This window comes from Osmerus mordax, chromosome 9 (genome assembly GCF_038355195.1).
Source record: "Osmerus mordax isolate fOsmMor3 chromosome 9, fOsmMor3.pri, whole genome shotgun sequence".
Taxonomy (NCBI): domain Eukaryota; kingdom Metazoa; phylum Chordata; class Actinopteri; order Osmeriformes; family Osmeridae; genus Osmerus; species Osmerus mordax.
In genome coordinates this window covers 11,857,317-11,884,012 of record NC_090058.1, presented here as the reverse complement: position 1 = coordinate 11,884,012, position 26,696 = coordinate 11,857,317, and the positions used below count along the sequence as shown (strand labels likewise).

Sequence of the window (26,696 nt, the reverse complement as noted above, 5' to 3'; positions counted from 1 at the left end):
AAGCCAGAACTGGCAATTACCTGATGTTTCTTTAGGACAATTTACTCTAAATTGCCATGCCAATGGCATGGTGATCTTAAAGAGATGTCATCATTTACAACTAAGCAAAGTCTCTTTGAGGAGCATCATCAAGACAACACTGATTCCGCTCCAATCTGTGTCCGTGAAGGTAAGGGTTGTAATACTGAGCCCATTAGGCACTAGCACATAGGAGCGACGTAAGGAACCGTTTGGCAGATACAGTGAGCAAAACTGAGCGGAGGAGAAGTGAGCATTAGTGCTCAGGGATGGAAATACCTTCCTCTCATTGCAACGTTTTCTTACCGCACATGCATCTGGAAGTGACAAGAGTTACTCTGGGTTTGAAATTGTGATACGAATTTGATCGGGCCGCATCACATACAGGGGAGGATCAACAGCAGCGTGATGGGGACTTTCGGTCAGATTTGAGATTGCAGTGCCCTTGTTGAAGTGTTAATACGGATACTACATTATTGGCCATGTAAAACCATAAACAATGTGCTTTCTCACACTTCATGTATAAAAGGATGTGTAACTAATTGAGAATATACTTCATATGTAATCATGACATGGTGTCTATTCCAGTCTTTTCCAATTTAAATTATAGCACACAGACCTATGGGTGAGAGCCTGCTGCAACCACATGGATGACAGAGGTGACTGACAGCACATGTACACAGTGTAGAATTACAAGCTGTTCCACAACATAATTGCCTTTTAAGTACATTCTCAATGCACTACAATGCCTTTTACATTGTACTTAAGCACATAATTACACTGTTACAAGAACAGCATGTCAAGTGGTAATCAGACCGTCTTTTAGAATATGTGAAAAATTGCTTAAAAGTTTGTGATTTCAGTCAGGGTGCGAAGTCAGCGTTTTATGTGTGGCCTGACTGAAGCTGTGGCCTTGTGTCCAAAACAGCTTGATGACTCAGTCCACAGTAAGCTACGTCCACAAGCAGCATGCACCTGAATGTGAAAGAGCTAACACCTGGGCTAGGAGGCTGATGATCTCCCAGAAACCACCAGAACAGCTCCTAAACACACCTGTGACCGGACTTCAACCAGACATTCTAAAAGGGAATTCCCCCCCCCCCCCCCCCGCTTCTGAAAGGCTAGTGGTCACTCAGCCTCATCGTGTTGTGTTAAGGTACATTTTATAGTAAGTGAAACAAACGTTAGGATCCTTTTCATGTCACCAGTTCATAACTGCCACTGCTGCTTTAGACAAACATTGCGTCACAAAAGCGGCTTGGCAGTATAGCTACAGAAGAACTTTGTTGGTGGATGCCTGAGGCAGATGTTGCAAGAAGCACAAGAATCATAATCCTAACCAACTGAATGTAAGAAAACGGGTGTAATTAAGGTTTTACGGACCTGACTGTTAGAAAGTTAACCGTTCATGATAGACAGACGACGCAGTTGTGCCTCTTTCACCTTTGGAAGACAGAAATCTAGTTTGCAGGGAACATGCTGAGACACACAGGGAGAGATAGGGAAAGAGAGGCCGAGAGAGAGAGAGAGAGCACACTTGCAGCCTTACAGGAGTAACCTGCACTTATTTTATAGCTCTTAAGATTCCTAAGCTCTTAGTCAGTGTTTACCGTCAAAGGGCACGGCAAGGCCACAAATTAGAACCACTCGCTCTGGCATCAAATGCTCAGCAGTCACGCACAGGCCTGGGCTTACTCTCTGACAGAGTGCAGAGCGAGGAGGACAAACAGCCCTGAAGGAATCTTCATCTCACATGGATTTGCATTCTCCAAAATGGAGCAAGGCAAGCACCTTTTTCACCAAAGACTTTCTCACTATAAAGCCTGGGCTGATCCCGGCAGAGAACAGACACACAAATAAACAGCCCGATTCTGAAAACCCCCTTTTTCTTTTTATTTCTTCACATTTTTTCACACTTTTTATTATTTCACATTTTATTTCACATTTTTATAACTCGAATCCCGCCAAAACATCTCAAACCAAAGAAAAACATCTTGGCTCTGATTCAAACCACAATGACGGGCTCCCTCAGCAGATATCAGACAACAACCCCAAATGGTGACACAATAACCAAGTGGTAAATTCTCAGCCAGTGGGTCACACTGACCCTTTCAAAAGAACGCGACCACTCGACACATTCAAAATCCTGGGGTAACCTCGCACATTTTAGCATGAGGATAGTTCTCTCTTCTGGTGGTGACACATAACATGACACAAGAAGGCTAGCACAGAGAGCAACAGCAGCTGTAATGGGTGCTGTGGGCAGTTAATTATACCCTTAATGGTGCCTAAATGCAGGGTGCTGAAGTCACACGGAATGATGTCATGGTCACTGTCCTCGTCTACACACTTGTCAGATCCAATTCTCCACTTTGGGTGGGACAATGCGTTTGTGTGTGTTTCTGTGTTTGTGACCGTGAAGAGAGATGCTGTCTTCAAGGAAGAGAGACACAAGGAATTGCGACAGTAATCAATTGTCTGAACCATCTATTTTTTGCCACAACTTCTCTAAAAGACCAACTGTTTCATGGAGAGGAACCTCAGTACCCACAAACCCCAGCAAAAACATAAAGGCCAGTGGTGTGTGGGTGGGTAAAAGAGGATAGGGGTAGAGATGGGGCAAGAAGTATGTGGCAACCAAGAGAGCTAACGGCATTGAGATCTGTGCATTGTCCAGGACTGTGGTTATTCTTCCCCAAATCCTAGAGACACACAAAAAATGCCACAAAAAAACACCAAACTTGAACTTGTGTGTGTCCCACACAGTTCTACTACTGTGGTGATTCATAGGTGTGGGCCGCCATATAAGTGGCTTTGTGTCACTCTCCCTCTCCCTTTAATCTCCGCTTTGCGCTAAAGTTGAGTCGGAGGGGTTTTGGTGCTCGACTAGTCAGGTGCTGAGATTGATAAGACTCCGCAAGAAAAACTATCCGACAGAGGATTTGGAGAGTTTGGCTCGTGCTACCTTATTTATTTATTGGCACAAACACATTTATGGCCTGAACTGCCAACTTATGGTATGGATAAGTCAGAGTTTTCCCATCTACACCCACTCAACTGTTTTTTTGAGACAATGTCCCCTAAGTAAGCCCTGAGTCATCACTAAATTCCCTACTATGCTTTATCAGTATTGATGTATTCTGTCAATATGATGCCCTAATACAATGTATTACAAGATTTTGACATGGTGTATATGTGTGTGTGTATGTCTGTTGCTCCACTCTCTCGGGTACTGAGCATTGTATGAAGTTGAAAATTGGCCTTGCTCAGAGCCAAAGGATTTGCAGTGCCGTGTGTGACGTTATTTGATAAGCTGTTCACGTTTAGAGGGGAAAAAATAGGCCTAAACATTTACATGGGTTGCATTATGGGTACTTTATGCAAACTCCCTTTCCACGTATAAACCGCCTGACCAGTTGTTTATCAATTCATAATTCAGCGAATCACTTGACGATAAAGGGGGAGATACACAAACCACTCTCGATCTGTCCATTTGTTTAGTAGCCTATGTAGCCTGTGTTTTAGCCTTATTCTACAGGGATTTGATTTCCTTTGCTTTGCAAGGCATCACCAAATGAGGACTTGCTGGACAACATTTCAATTGGCAACCACAAATATGTTTTTGTGTACAGCTGCAGACGCAAATGTTTATATTGCTATTAGAATGCATTTTTGTCCAAATGAGAAGTGTTGGCTGGCATAATAGTTTTAATCTACTTCTTTAAATGGGTAACATTTAACTCAAACCTTTTATAATGGTTAGCTAACTAACAGCAAGACAATATAAAGTGGATACTGTATTTTCAGTGTAGATCAGTGAATTTTGTTATGTTGAAATAATTAAGTGTTTCATTGTTTACTGACCACAGTAATATCTCTAATCAAGTTGTAAAAAGGTTCTAACCATGCAAACAGACTCCAAATGAACTAACAAACATCTTAATCACGGTCTGCATCACAAGCACTGCACTAATGTCTTCTTCTGAATTCTGAAAATAATATAAAGAATTTAGAAAGGCTATCCTGTTTTAACTCTCCGTAATGACTTGAAGGTAAACTAAATGTAAACTTCTAGCATATTCTTTATTTATTCAAGTAATTTACAATAGACGATATATATCACTATTTATTAGGTAGTATTATTATGCTATGGGCACTGCACTATGGGAGATATTTTTTCACACGCACCCATTTGTATTTCTATAAGACTGGCTGACATTTATTAATTTCATTGAAAAAAAATATATAAAAAGAATATGTTACTCTCCTATTACCCGAGGAAAAATGGGACAAACTATGATTTTCACGGTTGGATGAAGAGCTACATCATTACCTTATTTTGAGCAAGAAGTGGATTAACAGCTGTATTTTGTTTTGTTGAGAACAAGCTCATGCCTATTTTAGGCGCAAGCACCATGAGACACACAATATCGACCAATTTGGAAGGTTATTAAGTAGTTCAGTTATATCAAATGATTTAAGTAAAGGACGCCTACCTATGCAGCCCACTGCAGTGATCAAAATGCGACCCCATTGCTTTGAGCAACACATGCAATTCTAACCCCTTCTGACTACTCTGCTATCTAAATTGAATGATGAATCTCATGTGGATAGGATGTTAGAACAAAAGATCAATGTTTTCCGAGGTGCTATCTAGAAACAACATGTTAGAATACGATGTACGCTTGCCCTTCCTGGGGCGTAACATTTGACAGTAGGTTGAACCTTCTTATTGACATTTGCCACACTGTGTTACAGTGCAGCCTTAGGCAGGAAGGCTGTAAACATTTCAGATTGATTTGTAGAATGGAAGACGATGTCAAGAAATGAGTTTAGGTCTGCATATATTCTACAGGGCAACATGTTAAGTAGCACAAAATATACAAATGCAAACAGATGCAAATTTCTGTGATGAGGGAGCGAGACATATGAAGCTGAGGACAATGGAAACAACCTGTGAACAGTCAATTATACTGAGAAATATCAAGGACCGTACAGGACATGCAGGTACAGTATCTACACTCCAAGCCTTCCACTTACAAAACATCTCATTTTACAGCACAGGTTTGCAGTCTTGAGGTTTGGAAGTTTGTTTTTATTTTGAGTTATTTATTTCATTTGACCAATTTATTACTGACACATGAACAATTTTAGTGGTAAAACAGCCTACAGGTCTACAAGCTAATAGTAGTACAAATAGTACAATGTACTCCACCTTGCTAGGAGCTGGATTAGGAGAACAAGCTATTGAATGAAACCCATTTTGCCACTATGCATGCAAAACAAGAAAATCACAGCAATAATCAAATATTGAACTAATTACATCAATATTTGGAATATCGGCTCAACGTCTGAAAGGCGTTCATGTGTATGCCATTTTCGGAGGCCCCACAAAAGCTCAGGATTGGCTTTCCTTCTCGTAAATGTGTGTGTGCAAAGACAACACATGAGTTCCAACGACGCAATCTGTGACAGGTTGGATATCTGGGTACAAACATGACACAGACATGTCGGTTTAAATCGTACGTGTGTCGCGAGTGTACCGTTATCAATCGATGGGTGAGTAAGAGACAACGTGCTATTGTGGTCACAATGTTAACGTCACAAACGGAAAAGCCCAACGGCTCTCCATTTGAGTTATGATGTCTGGACCGGGGGACGGAAGATGAGGTTTCTGAGAATTAAGATGTTTGCCATGCACTAGTCCCCCCCCCCTCCTCCTCCACCCCCCCCCTAACTCTGTCCTCCTGCCCCTGGGCAGAGTGAGCCCCATGCGTCGGTCGGCATGCTGCTCATACTGCCCTCCTACTGAAGTGGAAGTCGGAGCCATTGTTAAACACTGCCTCGAGGATGGGGGTGGGGATCACTGTTTTTTGCCCTTCTTTCTCTCCGGTCTTTTCTGCAGACAATTTGCAATTGTGTTTTGCAATTAATCAACAACAAAAAGCTTGGAAAAATGGAAGAAAGACTTCTAAAAAGCTAGTCACGGCTTGTTGTGCCCACCACCCCCCTTCCCTTCAATTTGCTTTAATTCAAACTGTAATCACGATTTTAATTAGCATGGACAACCCGAAAAATTAATTGTTGCATAAGGATGTTTTTTTTCCTAAGCTGATAAAGAGCATATGTAATCTTTTCTTTGTTTCCTTATTCTTTTTAATGTCTGCTGGGTCCTTTAGTATTTTTCATTGGGATATCAACATGAACATTGTTCTTCCTTAGCTATTGAAGAGTTTGAACTAAGACAAAAAAAGACAAGGACATAAACAAGTGTGTACATAAATAACCAAGTTAGTGATATTGACAAATATATTATGCTAGAAAATACATTGGCCAGGCCCTTAGGCACAAGTTCACCCCACTCCGTCACTTGCGGCTTCTGCCTCTGGGGTGTTTTTTATGTGTTCTTTTCTTAGAAAGAATGAGGGAAAAAAAGGAAGGTGCATGTATTTTATCTTGCTGAGGCAGACATGGGGTTGTGGATAGATGTTATGAGGAGTGGGCGCAAGAGCAGATTGGGCTACTGTTGGGCTAAATCACGGATCCAGCTACAACCAAAAAATCGGGATGCACTCTATCTTGTGAATTGCCATCTAAGCTAAGTCAGTCAATTTAAGCTCACCATATGCAAGAGGCAAAAAGTACTTTCAATTCCTTCCAACGAAATTGTTATATACGTATGTGCTTGATTCTGATCAATCGAGTTCCCCCAAAGGTATGCCAAGTGTATTGATGTTTCCAATGGATACACGCAGTTTGAAACCTTAGTGTGCCTTGCCGATCACCTTCACATTGCAACACAGGTCAGAGCTTGCGGGGGCTAATATGGCTCAACTGAAGCGAGAGCAGTAGGCTTGGTCACGGCCGTGGCATCTATCCACACAGATCGCTAGGGAGACTGGATGATGTGACATTTAGAGGCAAGCGTCGCCACTGCACATGCTCCTTTTCAGGGCGTAGAAAGACATGGCCTTGCATTTTCCGGGAAGAATGTTTTTCAGAGAGACCCTTATCGAAGGTCAAAAAGGTTATTTGGAATTATCAGAACAATTGAGTACAAAATACAGTAAGAAGACGGTTATGGGGAAACTCTGCGACAAGGGAGGTGGTATGTGTCAAGTCATCTTCCCACAAAAGGTAACGTCCAGGTCAAGGTTTACTCAAGGACTAGGACAGAATCTCACCAGAGGTGGAACAGTGGTCTTGAATGGATGAAAGAGAAAAGGCTGATGTTATCTCCACACACTTCAGTTGGCTTTCCTTTGCTCGCCTTCTTCCCTCCCTTTCTGGTACAACGAGAGACTGCCAAATAAAAATAACAAGCTCTCCCCCTAAGCCATAGGCTGAGCAGTCAAAGGGGGAAGGTAAACATGTCCACTGTGGTGAACTCAGACACACAGACACTCTGCTCCAGGTCTTGGTCGTCCTACACCGCCCCATACTTGCCAGTAGCAATTTAAACCACCTACCTTCTTTGCCAATAGAGTGCAAACCGGAATAAGAACACAAACATTATTTACATGGTGTACATGGCTTTAAATATTATTGGGATGAGCTAGATTTTGAGCTCAATTTTCTTTATTTTGGTGAAAGCTATTCAAGTTCTACAAGGCTCTGAGGTATTAAAGCAGGTCTATGTCAGTCCTTGAATTTTGGTGCAGTCGAGATACACGTTTTAGTTCAATCATGAACATGTTGTCTTTTGAGGGAGGTTCTGAGATACAAGGTAGATGGCATGACCCAAATCGGAACAGTCTAATTCCAGCTTAAAACTCATTGTTGAGCGTTGACCTATGACCTTTCTTCACTATTTTGTGGTGGTTTTCACTTATCAGAAGGCAAACTTTGAAAATTGGAGTAGAGGAAGTGTGTGTTGGGGGCGGGGGGGTTTGTCCCTTTCAGAGGTGCGTTCCATGTCTGTTTCAGTGCTCTGTTATCCAGTTGCGCGAGTCAAGACCCAGGGGTCTATGGAGCAAAGACTACACTACTGTTGTCCAAGATGCCCTATCGTTTGAACTTTACCAACTCGATCGATGAGCTGTTTATAGACTTGGGGTGGGTTACTTTTAATCTTGGAAATAAACAATATCAAGTGTTCCAAGACATTCAATATGGATTTGGAAAATTGTCATAATTGTCAATAATTTTCTGTTAGTATATACTGAATGAATGAGGCTGCCATCACAACTGCTTCTCATGTTTTAAATGAATATTTCACTGTGCCCACATGGCACATTGCTGCCGAGCAATGTGAATACAGACAGAATCATGAAAGTAAAAGAGTAAAAACAATTGATCCAAACCACTTGGATGTAACTGTCGCCTGAGAAATCGGGTCAGTGGTCAGCGGTTCTGTACATTTCCGCTTCGGATCCCCAGGCTTGGGAGGAAAACCTCACGACGCTCAGTCCTCAGGGATGTGTGGGAAGACAAGGTGTATTTCTGACACTTCCGTCTGTGTGAGGACACTTTTCTTCTGATTAGTCTTGCTGCTCATAAAAAAAAAAGTATGCAAGTTTGCGTGCGTATGTGTTATGAAAGCCAGGTTTGGGTGGAGGGATGTTGAATATACAGTATATGCATTCATTAATGTAAACATAGAAATGTTCTGGACACGATAACTTGGTGCTGGAATCCCAGAACCCCCCTTTCAAATAACTGCTGAGAAGGAACAGGACTCTCTTTCTACATCATTGCGTCAGCAGCTACACAGCTCACTCCCACAAGTCCGGGGGTGCTGATGCACTCGTCTGGCTTTTGAACACCTGAAACTCCAGAGACTCGGAAAGTTCCTTACTTAGGCTTACTTTCAAAAGTCGACCAATGACTGCAAGTGGGAGAGGGGAGAGCGTACGTCGAAAACGACACATCGATGAGTTGCTACGCAAAATACTTTTTCGCCGGGGATCCATTTCCATCCGGTTGGAGCGAAACCAAAAAACTGAAGGGGCTTCAAGTCTGAAGGAGCGGGTGGTCGGACAGGCGCGTCGGACCCCCCTCACTCCGGGTCAGCACCGGGGACAGTGCCCCTGGGCTCTGCAGAAGGAAGAGAGAGACCTTGCCCTTCAGCAGCAGCACCATGGACAGCAACCCTGGTGCGCACCACCCCCCAAGCACCCCCGCACCGTTCCCCAATTAGCTGCCAAAGAGCTCCCCGGCTGTGGCCTACATGGTGATCAGAACCACCATAAGAGAGGCCCGAGACGGCGCCAGAGGAAGAGGGGCTAACCTAGCCGTTGGAAGCAAATCCGTGTGCTCCGCCCACAAGCCAACGCCACAGGCCGCGGCGATGGGCGAAGGCCACGACACGACCACCTGGCCGTTTCTGTTCTCAGGAGGGCCCGACGGCTTACGCTCTTGGTCAAGTGGGGCAAACAAGCTGGACCCCCTAGGCAAGTGTCTTTTTTACCCCCCCCTAAACGCTGAATAAATGCCCCTCGGGGCTTCCCAACCTTTTTCCTGAGCGTCGGCCTCCGTGTTCTCCTTGCCCTCCGTGTTCTCTCTGCCCTCCCTGCCCTCCCTGTTCTCCCTGTTCTCCCTGCCCTCCCTGTTCTCCCTGCCCTCCCTGTTCTCCCTGCCCTCCCTGTTCTCCCTGCCCTCCGTGTTCTCCCTGCCCTCCGTGTTCTCCCTACCCTCCCTGTTCTCCCTGCCCTCCGTGTTCTCCCTGCCCTCCCTGTTCTCCCTGTTCTCCCTGCCCTCCGTGTTCTCCCTGCCCTCCCTGTTCTCCCTGCCCTCCGTGTTCTCCCTGCCCTCCGTGTTCTCGCTGCCCTCCCTGTTCTCCCTGCCCTCCGTGTTCTCCCTGCCCTCCGTGTTCTCCCTGCCCTCCGTGTTCTCCCTGCCCTCCGTGTTCTCCCTGCCCTCCGTGTTCTCCCTGTTCTCCCTGCCCTCCTTGTTCTCCCTGCCCTCCGTGTTCTCCCTGCCCTCCGTGTTCTCCCTGCCCTCCGTGTTCTCCCTGCCCTCCGTGTTCTCCCTGCCCTCCGTATTCTCCCTGCCCTCCGTGTTCTCCCTGCCCTCCGTGTTCTCCCTGCCCTCCCTGTTCTCCCCACGAAATGGACAAGAGACTTCTGATGCTGATGATGGCTGTTGTGTTCCTTATGTTTACCGTCGTTTCCCCTCACAAACAGAAGTCAGGCTGGAAAAGGCCAGCCAGCCAGGGTCTCCTGGGGCCTCCAGCGGGCAGGCAGCGCGAGACGCAGGGAGAGGCACGGAGACGGGGAGAGAGAGAGAGGAGAGAGAGAGGTAGGGAGGGAGGACCGAAAACATGGTATGCGAAAGCCTGCAGACACCACGCAGCTCAGAGCTGATAGGTTGTGACGGGGCTGCTGATTAGTCAACTCGCTGCCCGGGCGACCAGTGAGCACACACATGCACGCATACACACACACACACACCCCCAATGCGCGCACTTGGCAGACGCCCACCAAACAAATGTTCTTTCTCGATTTCCGTAATGCGTGTTAATCTGCCATTTGTGCGTTTGCATGTGTGCTTATGTGAGGGGAATTTCTTATTTTTGTGTATGTACAGCCGGCGTATACTATTTGTGTGGGCTTGTAAGAGTAGGGTAGCGTATGTGTGTGGAGGTCATTACCTTGAGTAGATAGACAGGGATGTTGCTGAAGTCCACGGGGAGCTTGAGCAGGAAGCAGGCAGAGAACTCTCCAGTCTGCAAAACAAGAGGGGCAGGGAGAAAGAACATCACCCAGTGTTCAGACACTGGGCACAGGGCAGAACACATGCAGGTCATATGGAAATAACCCAGGGTGCCGAGGACACTGCACTCAAGAGTGGGCTTGATCACGGACAGCTTTCGCATGCATGGGTTCCAAATGTGGAGAACTCAAGACGTACAGTTGATTATGGAATGTACATTTCTGTCTGTTTGGGGAAATGTCATCATGAAAAGCAAGGAATTCTATGAATGTGTTTTGTTAACCAATTGTAAAATTCCATTTAAAAAAAGATATAGCGCTATGAGGGCAGACTTTTTATACTGCATATAATCTCATCAACACACAATTGAATTGCACTTCATATTCTAAAGGAAGTTTTTCGTATGACTTTATGGATTTCACAGGAAAACAACTATTTTGCAACCTCTATTTTGTGCAACGATGATGTTAATTAAAGCACATCTACTGGACTTTGGATTTCCATCGAAGAGAAGCTACGCAATATCTGTAGGCGAGGGGGGGGGCTGTTTCTCAATTCTTGCACAACGCACGCACACACAAACAGGCGCACACGCAGAGTCAAGAACATGCTCGAGGCGTCACATCCTCACCTAGCATCGTTCGACCTTTCACATGGTGGTACTGTGACAGTGACATTCACCTTTCACATGGTGGTACTGTGACAGTGACATTCACCTCGTTGCTGTTTGGTTCGCCAACCCCTCAGGTACTTGAGAGGCACTGGAGGGTTTATGTAGACCTAAACGCCCTTAGGTTTAAATGACGCTGTTTTCAGACCGTTCTCAATTCATACAGTGGGTTTGGGTAACATAACCTTAAGAATGCATCCATACCAACCAAATTGACGACAGAAGTGTTTATATTGGGGAAACTGAAAACGTTGGGGGTCTTTTCTTTCTCGGACCAAAAACGGCATCCACGTTATCCTGGAAGTCTCTGTAGCGACGATAACGTTTCAGACCGGTTCAAAACAGGTTCAAAACCTTTCCTCAAAGACAGAAACATTGGTCGTATCGCTCACGGCGAAGGCCAGACGAGGATGCGTTTCCCCTACCCAGCTGTTTTTGCGCCCGGCGTAGATCTCCATGCTGCGTCCATAGTTGGGGTCCTCGAGCAGGCTGTCGTACTCGAAGAGCAGCCGCGAGCTCTCTCGGAGGCGCTGGCACTGGTACTGGTGGTACTGCTGGATCAGCTCCTTCACCAACTGGAGCAGGCACTCGGGGTTGCCCGCATCCCATTGGACCAGGTGCTTAACGAGAGAGGAAGAAGAGAGTGGTTATGGGGTGATTTAAAAGGGACTTTGGAGTACAGGATACAAATAACTCTGGGCTTTCTTCATTTCAGAGTAGTAGACAAATCACCCGTGTTTTACATTAACATTTGTTCTTTCATGTAAACTGCTATAAATTCTCGGTGTAATCCTGGACTGGCAGCCAACTTCCTATTCTTGCATCAATAGAAAATGGTGGCCTGGCAGGATTTCCTGGGGCAACATGTAGCAAGACAGCGCTTTCATCCCTGACCCTGCCAAAACTAAACTAATGAGAAACAGGTTTTTTTGAGTAATGGACAGAAGTATTGTCATGCAAAAAGATAAGGATCCAAGGGACTGAACCGGGCTACTTTATTCTTCTGTTTGCTTTAAAAAAAAAAATTAAAGAAAACAATGGTTTGGACAGCCCTCAAAGGCTGTATCCTGAGAGACCAAAATTCCAGAAACTTTCCACTAGGCCAGATGCGGAAGGAAATCTGGTTCTTGTTGGGGCACAGACCCAGTCTATTTGAATATATAGATATTCATCCTTACATTCTGCCAAAGCAGGGATATGTAGACCTATTGGAGCTGCCTACTCACTGACCCTTGCATGTCCATTGTACATTCACAACAACTCTCCCCCCACAAGTGGATCCTCATTTGCATGTGCAGGGCTAAATTACCTTAACCTAGCGGGCTGGAAGCAGAGAACAGGTATGCAAATGAACCAGAGAGAAACCAACCAAACACAACCACCTGTCATCAAACGGTAAGCCACACTGCCCTAATTCTCCCCCAAAACAGGATGTTTATATTCCCAGAAGGGGAACATTGCCAGTCGACGCATGAGAAGAAAAAAATAGGCAATATTAATCCGAGTGACACAGCGCGAGGAAGAAGAAAAAATAAGAAGCAGGAAACACGTTGGATGAGTAAACAGGAACGCTTGACTGAGCGTGCGAGGGGGAGGGGCTTTGAAGCCGACCACCCAATGTACACCCAGGAGCTCAAACGGTTCAAAATACAGAACGCAAGTGGAGTGCTGCAAGTAAACAAACAGCGGCGGTGACTTAATGAGTTTGTCATACTTGATCTGGACTTTTAAATGATGGTGCCCTCTTGTTTTTGGACAGATTTACCCTCGCTCCGATGGGTCTGCTATCCGGAAGGCTCTGTCTCTTGACACACATGCAAATGGGGGGGGGGGGGGCACACAGGAGACCTAGTGATAGGGAGGCCGTCGGATTGAACAAGACATACTTACGTAAGACGTTGTTACATGCACAGCTCCAAACACTTGGGAAGCTAGATCGTGGTTTGGTCATTACTATAAAAAGGTGCAAACCAGAATGCTTTGGGGTGTTGAAACAATAGAGGGGAATTTCCTTGAAAGGAAATCATAGTAGAACTGATCATCTTGGGTCAATTCAGGGAGTAAGAGTTAGAAGTGAAAGTCCCCATCGCTGACATATTCTGAAACTGAAGCCCATGCAGTGACTAGACAAGAATGTTCGTAATAACATAACTGCAATTCCAGTCTGGGACTGGTTTGTTTGGCCTAAATGACTGTTTGTGTCAAGTTTTTTGCTGCCTTAGTCTACCCTTTACTTTACGGTCGGGGTCAAATGAGTCGAGTGCCTCTTCAAAGGAGGGGTAAACGTAGAGCAACACTGACATTGAGTATGTGGCTGGGCTAGTTCAGAGGTGCCCAATATAGCGTGTTCCACCCCCTGGAGGATTCCAACAATGCAGAGACAGTGTTTGACCTCCACCGACTTGTCCTGCCCGTCTGTCTGTCTCTCTACGCTTCTGTTTGCCCGTCTGTCCGTCCGGTCAGATTAACACACGAGATAGACACTTCATTGTTTTGCCAGCGACGCCGCTTCTACCATTTGGAAGTAGAGAAGGGCAAGGACGGCCTATTCATTGGCGGTGACCTCATCATCCTGAGAGCCGCTAGTGGTTACTAGCAGAACCGGGATTCCCGAAATAAGGCGCCAATGCAAACAAGGACGGGCATTGAGGGAGGCAGATAGGCCCCGAGGGGTGGGAGCAAGCTGGAACTGAGCAGGGAACTTCAGGAAGTGCTGTGTCAGGGTTGTGACACGGAGTATCACTGAAAATTCAGGGAGGGAGAAATGGAGGTGGAGAGAGGGTGGGGGTGGACAGTGTGCGAGAGAAGGAACTAGAGAAGGACAGAGAGAGAGAGGGGCAGAGAGAGAGAGAGAGGGACAGAGAGAAACAAAGCAGTAAACAGCAGGAGGTCGGGGGGGGGGGGTACAGAGACATTTACTAGTATGTCCATGCCACCACTGGTCATTATATTGCTAAAGAGCATGTAAAGGCCCTATGAACGGGTCATGCAATATTTATTGATGCAATGTAGACAGTTGGAACAAATTGTAGAATGACAAAAGGTAGAATGACAGCGATAAAACTCTTTGCTGAGTCACTTTGAAAATACTCCTTTTCCCCCCATGAAAAGCGTTCCCTGTTCAGAATGATTGTGCTTGCAATGCAACCAGTCTGGTACTGAGTTCACTACATACAGTATGACAGACAAAACACCTAAATGATTGACATTTGAAAATCTAAACCTTGTCATGTAGGCCTTGGATCAAAGCATCACAAATACAATACATATAAGATATAGGAAAGTTGCTATTGGGGTATTACATAACATGCAGCCGTTGCACTTAGAAAGGGTGGTGTAACACCTTGTATGTACTTCCTTTTACAAAGGGGAAACACCCCATTTTAATCTCCCTTCAGCCCTAAACAATAATCCAAACCTCAACTCAGGTTTTGGTAAATCATTTTGGCAGACTGAGTTGAGACTCTGCCTTTTTAATCAGGTTATGTTAGTTATCACTAAGCTGTGGCTAAACCCAAGATGTCTCTCCATGGAACTTTTAAAGGTAATAAACTGTATTGAATCAGATATTTATTGCGAGTAAATTAAATTGCACAAGCAATACAGAGCTAATAAGTTCACAAAGACAGGGAACACCATGGTACAGAACGACATGTTCTTAAGAACAAGCTGTAGGCTCAAAGTAGACCACCATTTACACAGTGAAGAGACCCAAGCTGACAGAATTATGTCTTCCTGTGCCATCCGACTGCAACTTTGATCCAAATATTCTTCCCAGAGCACCGCGAGGACATCTGCCATGTGAAAATCAGAGATAATCATATAGGCCACAAAAATATATATATTAGTTTTTGCTTTTTCCCCCCCTTAAAATGTGATTTTTATAGATCCTGGCAACCTGATCCAATAAACCACTCCTGATTTGAAAGTGTGAAAGGGAAAAAATTACAAATAATAAATCGCGGAGCATTACATTAATCTCAGCTAGTCTAATTCAAGTGTGGGCTTGCACCCTCTTTTCGCCCCCCGGACAGTGCCAAGTCTAAGATCACTCTAAATCGCTCTTGTCATGTGTTTAAGACACTTGGCGTCCTCAGCCTGTAGTGTTCCCGCAGTACGAACCATGTGGCTCGAGTCCAACATGGCACAACTTCATTAGGACAATAATCCTCACATTATGTTTAACTGTGGATGTGTTCTGGCTACTCGTTTTAATGTGGGTCAATGACTATATTGGTCGCGACCAAGAACTGTGAGTTCTCTCAATCCATCCTACACAGGAGTGTACGACTGACAAACTTCTTCCCATCAACCATTCCCAGAACTTTTCCCAGATCCGTCGTCATCTGAACCGTGGCAATAATAAGCTTGTTTTAATGCCGGGATTCGTTATTCTGCAAAGCAGGAAGGAAACGGGGGGGGGGGGGGACGACAGGAACAGAGTTAGGCACACTGTGCCCAGGTCACATTGACCCTCTTTATAAGCCTTGAGAGCTCCATTGTTATACCATTTTACCACCAGACTACATGAGGGAGGAGCCCACTGGTGTCTGGCATGTATCTGGAAGCCAAAGTAAAGAGTGGGAATGTTGCCTTGTTTTTGGGGGGGAGAGAACACTTGGATTGGCTGACCCTTGCCATTTTATTCTCTCTGATGAATTAGGAACAATGACTTATTGTGCATGCCCTAATTTCTCAGAGGACTTTTAATAATGAATGGGTGTGGGTGAGAGGAGTAGGTACTGCCTAAAATACAGAAAGAACTTAACAAACTAGCCAGAAAACAAGTGGTTTTGCGGTCACCCACTTACATTTTATTCAGTACACGTACACAAAATGTTGTCATTCTATAATCAAAATATAAATTGGGATTCAAGGAGAGTTGCTGTACATCTTTGCAGTTTTGTTGGCGGTTCAGTCCATAAACAACAATTGGCAGCCATCATATAAAGGCCTGCTATTGTTTACAACTGATCCGTTTCCAGCAGACAAAACAACAACGGGTGTTTCTAAGAAGCCAGCCTCAGCTTCAGAATGGTATTCGTAACATATTTTGTCTGCCAACTGTTCTTTTGTTCGCTAAACGATGGTGGTAAGGTCTGGACTCCTCCAAAGCAAACTGTGTGCGGGGGTTGAGCACAAGGCCCTCATGGAGGCCTGCAGGCCACGGTGTTTGGCTATTAGTAATGTTTCGGCACTTCCTGGAAGTGGGTAATGCCTTATGCAGAGTCCGGGTGGTGGGAGGGAGAGGGAGCAGATTCGACGATGATTCCAGCAAGACCTGTTCATGCCTTTATCCAGGAGGCTGATCGAAGAACCGAGTGTGTCCCATGATACTGACTCGATCATCTCAGGTGGCACGGATGTAAAATAATTGGAGGTGGGGGAGGGAGGGGGGCTGTTGGGGCTCCAGATGACATGAGGATGGATGCAGGTGAAGACACTTGCGCACACACACCTGCACACACAGACATCAAAACACTGGGGGAAACTCCAGAGTGGGTGTTCCAGAGTGGGTCGTTGCAGGTCTCAACAGGTGATACAAATGACATGTCTCAGGTTGAAGGTACAGACCATAATGCGTTGCGGACAGAGGGAGGGGGGAACATTTGAAAAATATGGGGAAGAGTGGGTCGGGGCGTGAAAACAGGAAGTGTGATTATTGTTGTGAGTGGAGCAACAGCAGCATTGCCTAATGTGGTTTCAACTCATGTAATATCAAATGATGTTATATAATTAAGTGTGATACCTTACATCAATGTCTAAAACGTCCACCACTCACCTCAACTTAAATGACCAGATGTGAGTCATTGAACCGAGCGAAAACGGAGAATGATGACAATAAGATTGCATGTGAAAATGACGAAACATGCCTCCACCCTCCACTCCCCTTCCTCTCTCCCTCTCTTCCCAGCAGCTTTGAGGGGGTGTCATTCCCTGTCTATTTCTGTCATTAACTTTGGGTGTGTGCGTGTGGTCTTGCTGCTCTCCATTGTGCCATCCATGCTGTAACCCCACCATGTCCGGAACAAGTCTCCGCCATTAAACAATGCTAGTAAAAAGAAGAAAAAGAAGCTCAAAGACCTTGTCAGAGGCACCCAGGAGTTTAACCTCCCCCTCTATCATTTACAAAGTCAGAGTCTCCAGTCGTTGACTGCAAAAGAAAACGGCGACCACAAGAGGACAATAAGGGTAGGTTTGTCAGCGGGGGTGAGCGGGGAAGGGCCCAGTGCAGTTGCGTCTGCCAAGTTCGTGATTGTTTTTAACAAGAAGGCTCCTAATGAGCATTTGAAGCTATTGGTCAAAGCTAACGGTTTCTAAAACAAGCTACAGCCGGCGCATTTCACTTGGTTATCGCATACCACACACGTGTACCGTACACGCGTACTGTACACACACACTGCAACCCAGGTCAGTCTCTAGAACAATCCGACCTGTTGAGTCACGCATCCCACTTCTATGATTCACCTCGTCTTTCCCATGGCCGCCGTCACATCTTCCAGGCTCCGAAACTCCCGCCACTGTCTCTGCATGCGCACCGCAATTACCCACTTTGTTAGACAGGTACAGAACCGCCAATTAAAAGTAGAGGGACCAAATCATTTGATTACGCCACTCCAAATGTGTCAGCATCTCAAAGCTATGATTAAGGTAAACAAGGCAATCATGAGTCCGATTTTACTCTCAGGTTGCGTGTGCCCGTGCCTCCCTTTTCTGGAAACCCAACCGTTTTTTTTACCCGTGATTGGCACGGAGTTCACTTTAATGAATTTACAGACTGAGGTGGCTGATGTTGAAGCTATTATAACCAATTAAAGGCCTGATCCTAATGGGTGTGAGCCTGGGAACTGCCTCGGTGGGAGATGAACCCATGGGCACAGTGTTGGAGTGTGTCTATATATAGGCCTGCTTGTGGCCTGCTCGTTTCTTTTTTCTTTTTTTTTTGTCAGGGGATGAATGCACACCTTAAAACATGCACACACTCTCACAAACTGTAGACAAAATGTTTTTTGTCTTAACTTCCTAGGAAGCACCAAGCACATTACAGAAGTTAAGATGGATCAAATTGTCAATTTATAAAAGGCACTTTGGAGTTGTTTGGCTTGTCTCGAAGACTTTGAAATCGGGTGAATATGTGTGGTTGTGGCTGTGAGAGTGGCTTTTCTTCGTTCCTGCCAAGATGTTTCCATTCATCTCGTTTTCATCGCAGGATTTGTGAGCTGATGGGGGCAATGTTGACGTCAGGGTTGAAGGTGTTTCATTAGGTTGTGGTGGAGACTGAATGGCAGATGCCCTCTGACTTAATGAACTTATCATTAACTGCTAACAAGCGCTGAGGTAACTCTTATTCACATAGCATAGACAGGTCTAATGAGCCTTCACATATGGATTGGCGCAGTGCATCTTCTTCAATGAACTTAAACGTAATATTGTCTCACCTTGTCCACCAATAGCCTGTGTGTTGGTGTCAAGCCGTGAAAATAAAAACGTAATAGCTTAAATAAAGTTCAAAATAGATGGTGGGTAGAAAGTACAAATGTTGAGGACATTGAGCTACTTTTAATACCCTGGTCCATCCCAAGGCTGAGAGGGGGAAAATAACTCCTGTAAGCCATAGTCACAAAAGCTAATAACACACTAGGCTGACAGTAAACATGAGCATTTCTGCTGAGACATCAGGAATTATTTAAACAACTGATAGATAGATAGGAGCTAAGTGTTTACCCCATTGGCTGACAAAAGTGTGTCTGGAAACCGGCTGCCTGGATTCCGGGAGGTAGGCCTAATAATAGTGCACACAACGCACTTGTTTTAATTGTGACAAACTTAACTATTGCCACAAAGGTGCGTCAATGCTTTCTTCTTAGTGAAATCCATTGTTTAGCCTGGAAAAGAGTGCAGTGTGCAATCTGGTTGAATTGGTGAGCTTGCAACACACAGTGGAACAGACGTCAACATGCTGGTATGTGTGTGTCTATTGCCAGTATACATGCATGGACCACTTTTGGTACTTTCTTAAGTGGGTTCCTAAGAACATGCAACTTTGTAGAGAGTTGGATAATATTGAGATGCAAACGTGGGCTTCAAAGGACTGAATTTGAACAAGTTTAAGGGCGGTCGAGTTCACATTCATCAGGTGGTCGAAAATGTCATTGTTTATGCGGTTTCAAACAGAAACCATGGCCATCCACATTTGTTTACTTTAGTTTTTCCAAACTCCTACTCTGTTTCTTCCCTTCCTTTAGCTGGTTCACTTGGCTTACTGGTGAACGGTAGGTAGGTCTTCCTTGCGCATTGGGAAAACAGGGTTTTATAGACTACATTTGAGGGAGGGATAGAGTGACTTACTGAATATGGAGGATATAAAGAGTAATGGGTAGGAACAACACAAAAATCCCTGGGCCAGATGAAAAACAGGTGGGAAAAAGATGCAGGGAGGGAGAGAGTATTTGTGTGAGAGACAGAGAGAGAAAGAGACAAAGGGTGTGTGAGAGAGACAAAGAAAGAGACAGGGAGAGAGAGAGAGACAGGGAGACGGAGAGAGACAGAGAGAGAGACAGAGAGAGAGAGAGAGAGAGAGAGAGAGAGAGAGAGAGAGAGAGAGAGAGAGAGAGAGAGAGAGAGAGAGAGAGAGAGAGAGAGAGAGAGAGAGAGAGAGAGAGAGAGAGAGAGAGAGAGAGAGAGAGAGAGAGAGAGAGAGAGAGAGAGAGAGAGAGAGAGAAACAGACAGGGAGGCTGCCAGGGTCAAGCTGGGAGACGTTCTTCTCCCTTATGTATGCAGCTGGATTTACGAGACGGTGAGCAATGCTCCCCTCCTGTTCTCCCAGACTCTGACACAGGCAGGGGAATTTAACTTCTCCCTGTTAGAGCTCAGCCTTAAAAATAGCCCTTAAGACTACTTGAAGACACAGTAGTAATGGCAACAATAACAGGAGCGCCTTTCCAAGCCTCGGAGCTTCTCCCCTGGCTGTTGCCTCTTCGTTTTCTAACACTTCCAGCTGGGACTTTTCCACAGACACCAAATATTATGAACATGTCAATCTCTAACCTTCTGTCTGGCTAACCCATGTCCAGTTCCTGAGAGCCATTTCCTGTCTAATGTTCAGTTTTTGCACACACACATTTTTTGTGAGCTTTTTAGCAGTCTCCAGTGGGCCATGACTCTGTGAAATTTGTTGTGAAGGAGGATTTGGGCCCTGCCAGTGGCGTATTTAAGATTGTAATGCCTTTTTTGACAACCATGAGAAAAGTGTTTCTCGGTTTCCCAACTGACCAAGGCCAACTCAAGACAGATACAACTGCTAACCCTTGGTGAGAGATGAGGAAAGACAAAAAAAGCAACTGATGAACATGTTCGGTCAAGCTGACCATGTGTCACTGAGACAACTGGAAACCATGTTCTATCCATAGACAGAAAGAATTGTGGCCACTGCTCCATTGGATTGGGGGGAGTTTTAAAAGTCAACATTTCCATGTGTTGATGCTAAATGTATAATCTTTGAATATTATGGGGTGAAATATGTTGCCCTTTCCTCTGGAAGGGTACCTGGAAGATCAGTGGTTGGCCTATTACCAATTACCTCTGTGTGAAGCAAACCACCCCTACCATTTCCTGCACAAGGGAGGAGGACATGCTGGCCTGCACAGACTGCTCTTATGCAAACATGTATTTCCCAAAGTATTACAGGTGGCCAGGGTCAAGTGAGATTGAAATGGTCAGACCTGTCCATTCCAGTGCAACCGGTATGCCGCATTGGATAAAAGCATCTGTAATTAACAAATGTAAACAGAACACACTTCCCGTCTTTTTACACCTTTTCCCCCTCTTCCGGGGTGGATGATACATAACATCTAGCAATGTTTTTTTCCCACCGCAGAAGCATTAAAAACACACAAAAAAACAATAAATCCTTTGATGTCTGATAATCAAAAGCCCAGTCAAAGGGAAGTTGGATAAACTGAAACCAAGCACTTGGGGAAGGCTTAGACCAATACTTTAAAGCTACCACACGAGAGAGAAATCTATGAAAGAACCAGATATTGGAATACGAAGGAAGAAAGTAGGAGATCAAAATTGGGATGGGAGGTTGGAGTTGGGAACATGAAGAAAAGGTGAGGGTGGGGGTACCAGATGTAGGGTAACTCACTGGAAGCTCTGAGGGTTCCGGTAGAAATTCAGCGTCCTCCCCAAAAATGAAGTCGGGGGGGAGTTCGGGATCTCGTGCGTTGAAGATGATATCCCCTGGGAGTAGACAGAGAAACAGGTCAAAACACAGAAGTTGTCCAAGTTTTGGTAATCACCCCAAGTGGTATACATGTGCAGATGCATGCCACCCCCATAAGGCACCCGGATCAGATGGCATCCAAGGCCGCATGGTAAGGATGTGTGCCAACCAGCTGGCGGAGGTCTTTCCTGGCATCTTCAACCTCGCTCTCAACCAATCAGTGATCCCCACACACTTCCACACAAGATGTTCACCATTGCCCCAGTCCCCATGACAGTGTTGGTCACCTACCTACACGACTACTGTCCTGTTACTCTGACATTCACCTTCACGAAGTGCTTAGAGAGGCTAGTCATATCCCATATTCCTAGTCTCCTACCAGATCATATGGACCCCCTGCAATTCGCGAACCGACCCAACAGATCAACAGACAAGGCCGTCTCCACTGACGACGCACAAGGGCTCTCGAATTAGCCTGACTGCCTAAACCTGAACTGAGCTTCACGGAACCGCTTCAGTCCAGACTGATTTGTTTGCTACGTTCCGAGTCAGGTTTTGGACTCTAATCTCCACTTTTCTTAGCATGCTTTATGGAACAGGCCCCTTGTGTACATCCTGTGAAGAGAAAATGACATGGACTGCTCCATCAGGGACCAAACAAAGCAAACAACCAATTTGCAGTGGGGGAGGATAATTTAGCTTTCCTCATAAAGAGAAAGAATGCAAGGACGGTTCCATGAATTGGATCCTAGACCCTTGACCTGATTGGATAGTCACAGAGAACCAAGTAAAATCTGGAACCAAATAGGTTCCGGCATAACTCAATATCTAGGATGTTCCGTTCAAAATAGGCCTACTTTTGAGTGCGGCTCAGAACGTTCAGATGCTACGTTACACAATTCTATTTCCGGCGTCATTGGGTGTTTTTGTTCTCTTTTCTATGCCAGGATATGTAGAAGAGACAAACACACACACATGGAAGTATTTTTCCAGACAGCAGAGGGGTGTGAAATGAAAGGAGGGGATTTGCCATAAATCTGTCACACATCATCTGGCAGCCAGTCAAAGACGTGTTGGTCCCAAACGCTGGCAGAGTCCTGCCCAGGGGGAGCAGCGTAAAGAAAGCAAGGGTCTGGCCGGAGACGAGCCTCTAAAGTGCCACTAGAACGAGTCAACACGTACACAAACACATACATGCTATCCATACACTATCCATAAAGGAGAGCTAGGGCACACCTTTATCAAGACCATCTGGCTGATGAGTTTAATTTCCTTTCGGTGTGTTTCCATTTGATTTCCTTTTCTTTTTAACACTACTTACAGACAACGTATTGGCTCTTTAGGTTATATTGGCACAGGGGGTCGGGTTAGGGAATGGCGTACACCGGCACGGTTTTGTGCATAGTGTGCCACCATTTGGCACGCCATGTCAAGGCAGGTCCAGACATCGGCCCCCCGAGACCTCACATCCGTGGCTAAACAAAACTCTCTTCCTCAGGCCAAAGAACAGGAAAGCATCAACCAATAAAAACAACATCAGAAGTGAAGTTGCATGCTAGGCCATGGCGCCCTGTGGCCTTTAACACCACAAGCTTCGCTGATGTCAAACTGTACGGGTGTTTCCCCTCATGTTCTGAAGAATGTGTTTTTAAATGTTAGACGTGTTTAAATTTGAAGAGGCTTTCTCCAGTGTTCAAAATTGACTATCAGGAATGAAGAGGTAAAGGAGAACTGTTTTGGAACAGGCCAAAATCAAGTAGAGGTATGAATCTTACACACTCACAGTGTGGTTTTCAGCAGAGGCACTGATCAACATATGTTTGACTTGTCAAGATGACTTGTTGATAAGTCATGAAGGCACAAACTTCAAATGTCTGACTAGGAATCTGGTTTACTATGGCTATCTTTGATGTGAGTAAGTGTGAGGTGGATTCAGTCAAGGGAAGAAGAAATAAACCATTAAATATCAAATAGGAAGCAATGACTTCACTGCTGTTTTCACTCAGTAACCTTCATCATGGCAAAAACTCAGTTTCTCTGTTTTCTATTGCGGTTTATTTGAATGGTTGTCATATCAAGCCCAATTATGATAGCATGATTATGCCAAACCTTCATTTAACAAGAACTAGTCATTAATCAACAACTTGTTTCCCAACTCATACACAGTGAGCAGTGTTTTGGTAGTGTTTTGTATAACTGTGCGCCACACCGAGTCTCATGACTCGTAACATCCAATTAAGATAATTTTGTCAAAATATCTTGTGGTTCTACTATGGAGGCATTTTGGGAGCCAAACCTCAGAAAGGAAGTCTCAGATGTGGAACTTCAATCACAAATGTGAGGTTTATTTAATGCATTTCCAGTAACCTCCAGTATGATAAACACAATGTTTATTGGAGTTCATTGCCAGCTGGGCTTTGTTATATGTTACATTGCTTTCTTTGACACAAGACAAAGTTGGAGCTGAATTCCAATAAAACCTGCATTCTCCAGCTGAGGACAAACGGACAAGGTTTTATGACTTGTCTAATGTTATCAACTACATGATGTGTTCTAGATGATAACACGGGCAGTGTCATAAATGATCCTTTGTATAAGAAAAGATTCCTGTGGACACACATGTTCTTATGTATTTGAAATGGCTGAGTCCTCTGCTTACACCCCTTTGTCTACAGATGGTAAAGAACACAAATGAAGTTCAAATCAAGTGGCAACTACTTCTTTGTTCTCTACCTGTCACGTTGGGGGCCTTTCATTCACAGGAACTGCTACAGCAGACAGGTCATGCAGGGACAAAGGGATGAGGCGTCTCCCTTCTGTGCGATTACGACGAATCAGAAGCGTGTTAGGAAAATGGTGTCATGTGATTGGCTGATTTCCTTTCCATTTCTCAGTGGTTTGGCTTGAAATATTTCAAAATGTGTCTATGCTGCTCTCGCGGGAATGACAGTCTGCTCATTCTAGGTAGGCTACTTTTTATTTTTGCTGGTCTGTGCCTCTCGCCAACACCGATACAGCTATAAAGTGATGACGATAGCTTTTTAAACTTTACATTTACATTTTAGTCATTTAGCAGACGCTCTTATCCAGAGCGACTTACAGTAAGTACAGGGACATTCCCCCGAGGCAAGTAGGATGAAGTGCCTTGCCCAAGGACACAACGTCATTTCGTTGGCATAGCTGGGAATCGAACTAGCAACCTTCTGATTACTAGCCCGATTCCCTAACCACTCATCCATCTGACTCCCTTTACTAAACTTTACTCGCAACCGGATCCCACTTTGTCTCGCAGACAGCACTACTAAAAAAAAGACAGTTTACACCCACCCCACACACACTCTCATCCAACTACAGACAGACCCAGTTGCTATAAGATATTTGATCAATCGAACTTTCACAGCAAGAAGAAGAGGGGCAAGTTCTGATACACTAAAATAATAATTAAAGCCTAAAATAATCATTAAATAAGACTAATGCGAGAATAACTTACTATTTAATCTGCACACATCTCTTCACATGCACGTTTACTTCGACTTGGACACCTCAGTCAAGTTGAACCATGTCAACACACATTACTTATACCACTCACATCTACTACCTTTATCTTGCCACCAAACAAAGGATTTCATATCAGTCAAACTTTAAATCAACAGAGTCTGCCAATTGCCCTTACAAGAGGGAGTGGCATTCAAGGAAAACAGATTGAAGTGCAGGGTGTTTTCTGCCACTCACATTTCAGGGTTTCTCCAGCATAGGGGATGTGTAGCTTGAAGCGGTCACAGCAAGGCGCTGGGGTCAGAGAGGTGCATCTGGAAAGGGAGATCAGAAACACAAGGGGAGATAGTGACAGCATCCATAGCCTGATTAAGTTAAGAGTAGGGGTTTGAAAGGGTGTCACTTGTAGGGAGACCTGGCCTGGATCCCCATTGAACGCCCATGAAAGGAAAAGTACCCAATGTGTAACATAGCAGACCAGCAAACACTGCGTAGGCCTTGCCGAATGCAATATCTAGATTTACTTCTCTGGAGTACATCTAAATCGTTTTCGGTGGTATCCTTCCCTCAAGAGCACATGTGAGAGAATGTGTCAAGGGGTATTTCTGATCTCTTTTACAGGTTGTTGCCTTTGGGAATTATCAGCATGAGTTTAAAACTAAGAAAATGCTCTGTGTCTGTGAGCTACAGGACAGGTGGCCACTGTGAACCATGAGACACATTCCACAGATTGATGTCAGCCTACCCAGTCTTGAGGTCAGTTACACGAAGGCGATTAGAGGAATCGAGGCCCACTCGACCATTTCGCACCACACTGCACAGCACGGGCCGCAGCTCCGGAGAGATGAGGTTCAGTGCAACCTCAGGTGACATGTTGTTCATCTTCAACACAAGTTTTCTGTCATAATATTGACAATATTAGATTGTAGCATTGAATGTTCTATAAAGCACCATTAAGCAACTATATCTGCATAGACAAAATACGTGTAAATGTCTAAAAACGGTTAGACGGAAGACTAATTTAGGTTCATAATATTCTCATTCAGGTGCATTAATTCAGCAGAATTCTTTACAAATTACAATACAATCCATACAGAAGCAAACCACTATGCACACTAAACTGGACACAAAAGTTTTATTTCTATGGGTCATAAGTGCAGTGCAGTAACTTTGTGTCTCACTAAACCTCTACATTAGGTAGAGTACTAGAAAGATCTGGCTAAGCTAGTGGTAGCCTAGCGTTCTCAGAGGTGCAAACACGGCGTAGGTAACCACTCGACATATTGGTCAAGATAGTTGTGTATTTGATTAGCATGATTTATTAATTTGTTATTTAAGCATTTCTGTATAACAGAAACGGACATAATAAAAAAAATAGGCCCTGTTACCTTATTAAACTGGAAATCCGAAAGTTGTTTTGATTATTTCAATGTTTACAACATTTCTTCCGGTACATGTTGTTTGGGTCCTCTTTGATGGACCTCACACGTTATAGCAGTCTTGTAAATGCCTGCGGATAATAATGATATATTTTGCTCAATTCATACTTTTATAAACCATACTGTGCTAGTGATAACTAATAAAACTATATATAATGAAATATAAATTAAGTATGAATGTATTTTTTGTTACAA

General features: G+C 44.6%; 1 protein-coding gene across 1 annotated transcript in view; it reads right to left on the bottom strand.

Annotated features, from left to right (window-relative positions):
• babam2 (BRISC and BRCA1 A complex member 2) overlaps positions 1–26,527 on the bottom strand; it is a 54,416-nt gene extending 27,889 nt beyond the window's left edge. The window contains exons 1-6 of the mRNA XM_067243144.1: positions 26,451–26,527; positions 25,808–25,960; positions 25,300–25,376; positions 21,490–21,584; positions 11,767–11,961; positions 10,610–10,684 (exon numbers count right to left, since the gene is read on the bottom strand). Of these exons, the coding sequence (XP_067099245.1) occupies positions 10,610–10,684; positions 11,767–11,961; positions 21,490–21,584; positions 25,300–25,376; positions 25,808–25,944 (579 nt within the window). The 5' untranslated portion in view covers positions 25,945–25,960; positions 26,451–26,527. The remainder of the gene's footprint in view (positions 1–10,609; positions 10,685–11,766; positions 11,962–21,489; positions 21,585–25,299; positions 25,377–25,807; positions 25,961–26,450) is intronic.
• Between the last annotated feature and the right edge of the window lie 169 nt (positions 26,528–26,696).